The sequence below is a fragment of the Notothenia coriiceps genome, unplaced genomic scaffold (assembly GCF_000735185.1).
Source record: "Notothenia coriiceps isolate Sejong01 unplaced genomic scaffold, NC01 NC01_scaffold00035755, whole genome shotgun sequence".
NCBI classification, from domain to species: domain Eukaryota; kingdom Metazoa; phylum Chordata; class Actinopteri; order Perciformes; family Nototheniidae; genus Notothenia; species Notothenia coriiceps.
In genome coordinates, this window is record NW_011368456.1 from 1 (window position 1) to 5,738 (window position 5,738).

Here is a 5,738-nt window from a genome sequence, read left to right on the forward strand (position 1 = left end):
TGTGTGTCCTTCCTGCATTCCAGGGAGTCAGGGATGAAGGGTCAGATCCTGGTAAATGGAAAACCCAGGGACCTGAGGAAATTCAGGAAAATGTCCTGCTACATCATGCAGGAAGACATGCTGCTGCCACACCTCACTGCACTAGAGGCCATGATGGTGAGCTGTTTCTGACACTGCTTATTTCAAAGCCACAACAAACTCATCCTCAACGTTTGTGTTTATGTTGAGGCTTTGTGTTAATGTTTTTATTATCTTTTACATTGTGTCTTATCCTGTGAGGAAAAGGTTGATAGTTATTGGGATCTTTTTGATCTTCTTATTGAGCTTCTGAAATAATAGTTGCATGACATGATAATAACTTGATTTTCCTCTTTTCTGCAGGTTTCAGCTAACTTAAAGCTGAATGAAACTATGGATGTGAAAAAAGGACTGGTGAGCTTAACAAATAACATCTACTAGCATAGAGATTCCCTCAATAAAAAAATGTGTTTTACTTATCTTTACCCTTAAATGTCTTGACCCGACTGCATTACACGTTTTTCACTTCCCTAAAATCTGAGGTTCAAAACTACCCTGACAAAAGAGATTAGTTGTGTGACACTTGTTAAAACATCTGTTTAACAAAGAAATGGCAACACATATATACTATTTAAACGTCTCCAACCTACTCCAACAAAGAAAGCTAAAACCGTAATTGCAGAGCAGACTTGTCAAAGTAGCGAGAGTTAGCATTAGCATTGTGAAAGTCCTGACAGTAAACAGCAATTTGATAACATTTTCTTTTACTTTTGTAAGTGAAAGTCATGTAAAACTAACTTTTAATCATAGCACAGAGGATTTCTAGATGCTTGCAGACTAAACACACACATAAAAAAGATAATGACAGTAATTCTTCCACTTTAATACGGCCTAATTCAAATTTAAACTTAACCGGCCAATCACCGTAGAAATTTGGAATGTAACTTTCTGTTTACACGCTCCACTTTGTGGAAGCACTTGTATTCCCAATTTGGCTAAAAGGCCAGTTGTCCAAGGATGGCTTTCTATACCTTTTCAGGTATCTATATTTTGTTTCTAAAATAAATGCCAATACAGGGCTGTCAGGAGATGTAGGTAAGCGTCCACCATGCAAACACAAACTTACACAGACAGTTACTTAGCTGTGGCATAAATGTAATTTATTTAAGAGGAATCAGTGGTAGATACCCATACATTTTTTGTGAGGATGTATGTACTATGTTGTTTTGTGTCAATTAATATTTAATGTCATTAAGCATTAAAAATACGCCTAGCAGGCCGCCAGATATCTCAGTGGTTAGAGCTGGCCAGCGCACGTGTTTGACTCCAGCGTGGAAATATTAGGCAGTGTATCCCCTCTCTCTTCCCCCTTTAAACACTGTATCTATCAAAAGTCTCTCTAGCCCAAACCTCTTTTTTTAATATTTCTCAAAATTATTTTTGCAGTCTATACTTGACAATGACGCTAAAGTAGTTTCGTGGGTACAAATGAAAAATAATGTTTTTTTTAATAATCAAACAAACCATTTTTGAATCCTGTGAATTATCTCTCTCTGACTTTCTCTATCCAGGTGAATGAGATTCTGACTGCCCTGGGACTCCTTGACTGTGCTTACACTCGTACCAGCTCTCTGTCCGGCGGTCAATGTAAACGTCTGGCCATCGCCCTCGAACTGGTCAACAATCCTCCAGTCATGTTCTTTGATGAGCCAACCAGGTGAGACACGCAGGTGCTGATGATGGCTGAATTAAAAAGAATAATAGCACATAAGACATTTTAGTTGTTTGTTTGAAATGTGCCTCCATTAAAAAGGCAATGCAATGTACAGTATAATTTAAACATTGACCATATTAAGTCGATTGCTGTGGAATTGGAATACAATATACAACCTATGTGGTTGTTATTATAGTTTATGCCAACAATTGACTTTATTTATTCATTAGGTAATGGATAAAATGCAAATTTGAACAATAGAATTGAGGATTTAGATGTTTTCTTCCTGAAAAGGCGACCCAAAGGCAGTTTCAGTTCGTCCAGACTGCACATCTGGCTGCACAATTATAATGAGTCTTGTGACAGCTGGACATATGGTGTTGGAATGACTTTTGAAACCAAAACCGTTTGACTCTTAATTGTAATGGCAGCATCTGGCATGTATAAGCGGTTGGACGCACTGGTACCCAGGTCCTCTGACAATTGAAGTCTTGCAGATACAAATAAATACAACATTTTGACCAGAGTTCGCAAAGTTTCTCTCATGGAAACCATCATAATGAATGCACTGGTCCTTGCATGACTATTACATTGAGTGTTTCTCTGTCAAATATATGAAGGCTTTCACGGTCTAAATGGTTCAAGTTTCTTGCATTAAATATCATCTTTGGGCCTAACAACTCAATCAATGCGGTTTGGTTACATCGATACCTTTTAGCTGATGCTAGCTATGCATGTTATCTAACGGAGCTACTCTCTCTCAATATACAGAATCTAAATTGAGTGTGATCAGTCAATTTAATATTGATTGACTGACTAATGCTTATAGTCTAGTCTAAACTAGGTCAGCAGTAATGAGACTATGAGAAGATATATGATATCCGTCGCAGCTGTGTGTCTGTATTCAGCAGGATGTCTGCAGGAGGCACTTAGAGTAAAGTTGTTATATATATAATACATATAATGGCACTGTTCTACCGGTAAACACTTAAGAAAGAACATGTCAAGCTATGTGCTGTATCAGAAACAATGCGCGGCGTGTTTTGGGAGTAATATGCTCTGTGTTTACATTAGCAAGCATGCTAACACTCAGAGCTAACCATGGAGCTAACGCTGTAGGCTACTGGAGAGAATTATGTGTAACGTATGTCCCTTTGTGGGTAAACCCTTACGAGAGGAGAAAGGTTTGAGCTCCATATCTGTTTCTCAGAAAATAAAGCTTGAAATCGTTGGAGCATAAATGCATTTAATCACCGCAGCGTTTAGCTGAGCTTCTCCCGGTAGAAATCTCTCTAGCAGGGGAAAGCTGCGTGAAGCTACAAAGGGGCGTGGCTAGCAGCAGCCGTTCCATTTAAAGCAGAATCAGCCTGTTTGGAACAGGGCTGCAATAGAGGGGTATGAGCAGTATGAGGCATGGCTACAATGGGTGATCTGTTTTGCAACAAACTCCACAGACATTTTTTGTATAGGTACAATATATTTTTCAAATATAGCATAATAGGTCCACTTTAAGCTTTGGACCTTATCATACTTGCTCCAATAATTGTTAATAAGAGGTAGCACTGAACTTTGGAAATCTGCTTTTAGGCTCTGTGCCAACAAAAACGTGAATTGTTCTATAGTGTAATTTATAACTCAATACATTAGCATCCTTTGGACGGTTTGAATTCTTAATACAAAAGCATTTCACCCTAGTATGCACTTGCTTCTACTTATTTTAACTAGTTCTACCACTATAAAATATATCTAAATCAAATTCACTGACTTAAATCTTATTTTTATTAAAAAGACAATATATTCGCAAATTACAAGCATTTCTCAAAATATTTGTTCATAAAATGCCCAGTTACTGTTAATATAACATTAAAAAAAAAACTTTCAGGGTACAAAATTCAATCAATAAAAGGGGCTTTTTCTCATAATATCTTTGTCCTGACTCATATATGTCATCTTCTTAGATGGCTCATTAATATCTGCCTGTGTGTCTCTCTCTGTTCAGTGGCTTAGACAGTGCGTCATGCTACCAGGTGGTCTCACTAATGCGCTCTCTGGCGCTGGGAGGACGGACCATCATCTGCACCATCCACCAGCCCAGTGCCAAACTGTTTGAGATGTTTGACAAGGTACAAGTCTGCCTATAAAGGACAAAGGAACAGAATAAAATGAATAACAGTCTGTGTCAATTGCAAACCTTAATACATTGTGTTCCTCCTCAGCTTTACATTCTCAGTCAGGGACAGTGTATCTACAAAGGCACAGTCCCTTACCTAATCCCTTATCTGAAGACTCTGGGCCTTTACTGTCCTACCTACCACAACCCTGCAGACTTCAGTATGTCCACATAATATTTATACAAGTTTTTGTTACACTTTCCTAAGAACCATTCTAATTCCTTAATGATCTGTGTCTTTCTGCATTTGCCTCCGGTGCAGTCATTGAAGTGGCATCAGGAGAGTATGGAGACCTGAATCCGGTGCTGTTTGAGGCAGTCCAGGGTGGAATGTGTGCATTGGAGGAGAAGAAGAATCAATGTGAAAACAATGGCACATCTGTCTGTGCAACAAAGTGCCACAAGGTGTGTAGTAGATGATGTGACTGGTTTTGTTCAGAAAACTTGGGATGTGGCTTCCTTTCCTACGTCACATGCGGGTTCATTTAATGTACTAACCCAGATGTCCATCTACAGCTTAAGAAAGCTTATTTCTCAAACCCTTATCAAAGGAGAGTTTTTATTTATTTTTTACCGAGAGGGAGGCCTTTTAAAAAAAGGGGGTCTCAGAAATAATTCATTTGTTTTAACATTGAAGCATGTTGAACATGTTCTAGTAGAAACCCCCCTAAAAAGTTCAAACTTTTACATTTACCTTTATATGCCCCGTTAAATAATTGTATTTTCAGTTAATATGTTTATAAAGTTATATTTTCTTATTCACTTTCTTGCCAAGAGTTAGATGGGAAGATTGATAATATATGATACAGTGGGAAACAGCTAGCCTGGTTCCGTCTAAATGTAGCAATATCCACCTACCAGAATAAAAAGGGACTCTTTCTGGTTTCCAGTATGGCTGTATTATATTTAAGTGAACAGTTCAAAAGATCACCACTAACAGATGCTAAGCTAACGGGTAGAAGCTAAATGTTACAATAAAGACAACACAAAATTCCACTAACAACTATTTATTTTTTGGATTAAGTTGAACAAATTACTGGCTAGTGGTTCCACCGTCAACTCGTAAGATATTAATATAAAGGATATGGTTAAAAGATGATTTTGGGACAAAATGGCAATACTACTTCTGCAGCCAGCGAAAGGTCCTGTGGATTTTGCTATTTGGAAGAAGCCAGGCAAGCTCTTTTCAGTCTTTCAGCTAATTTGAGATGACCATCTCCTGGCTGTAGCTTCACATTTACATTACAAAGATGAGAGTGTTATCTTCTAATCTCACTTCAGGCAAGAAAGCCAAAAAGGGAAGATAAGATAAACCTTTTTTAAAACCCAGAAGGGAAATTCGGTTGTGGCAGCTGCACAAGGACAGCAACAGTACAAATAATTGAGTAAATTAAATAATACATACTAAGAGGTATACTTAAATAAGAATAAAATAAGAAAATAGGAAATATAAAAGTAACATGGTATGGTTAGTGTAATAATAATAATAAATTATATTTATATAGCGCTTTTCTGGAACTCAAAGACGCTTTACATTTTGAGCGAGGGTAGACAAACAAGGACAGGCAAAAACAAACAACAAAAGAAAAAAATTAATTTAGAAAATAATAATAAATTAATAAAATAAAATATTTTTTGTAACAGTAGTGATTAGTACGACGGAGTATTAGGGCCACACTTAGAAGAAAAAAACAGAGACATTTCGAGAATAAAGTCGCAATAATATGAAAATAAAGTCATAGTTACGAGAATAAAGTCGTAACATTACGAGAATAAAGTCGTAATTTTTTACGAGAATAAAGTCGTAATTACGAGATTAAAGTCGTAGTTTCATAA

General features: G+C 37.1%; 1 protein-coding gene across 1 annotated transcript; it reads left to right on the plus strand.

Moving 5' to 3' along the window:
• Nucleotides 1–4: 4 nt before the first annotated feature.
• Nucleotides 5–4,307, plus strand: LOC104963167 (ATP-binding cassette sub-family G member 4-like; the record flags this gene model as incomplete). Its single annotated transcript, XM_010791728.1, has 6 exons — nt 5–156; nt 382–432; nt 1,590–1,735; nt 3,732–3,855; nt 3,949–4,063; nt 4,165–4,307. Coding segments are annotated over 6 exons (731 nt in total), but the record flags the coding sequence as incomplete, so codon positions are not given.
• Nucleotides 4,308–5,738: the final 1,431 nt, after the last annotated feature.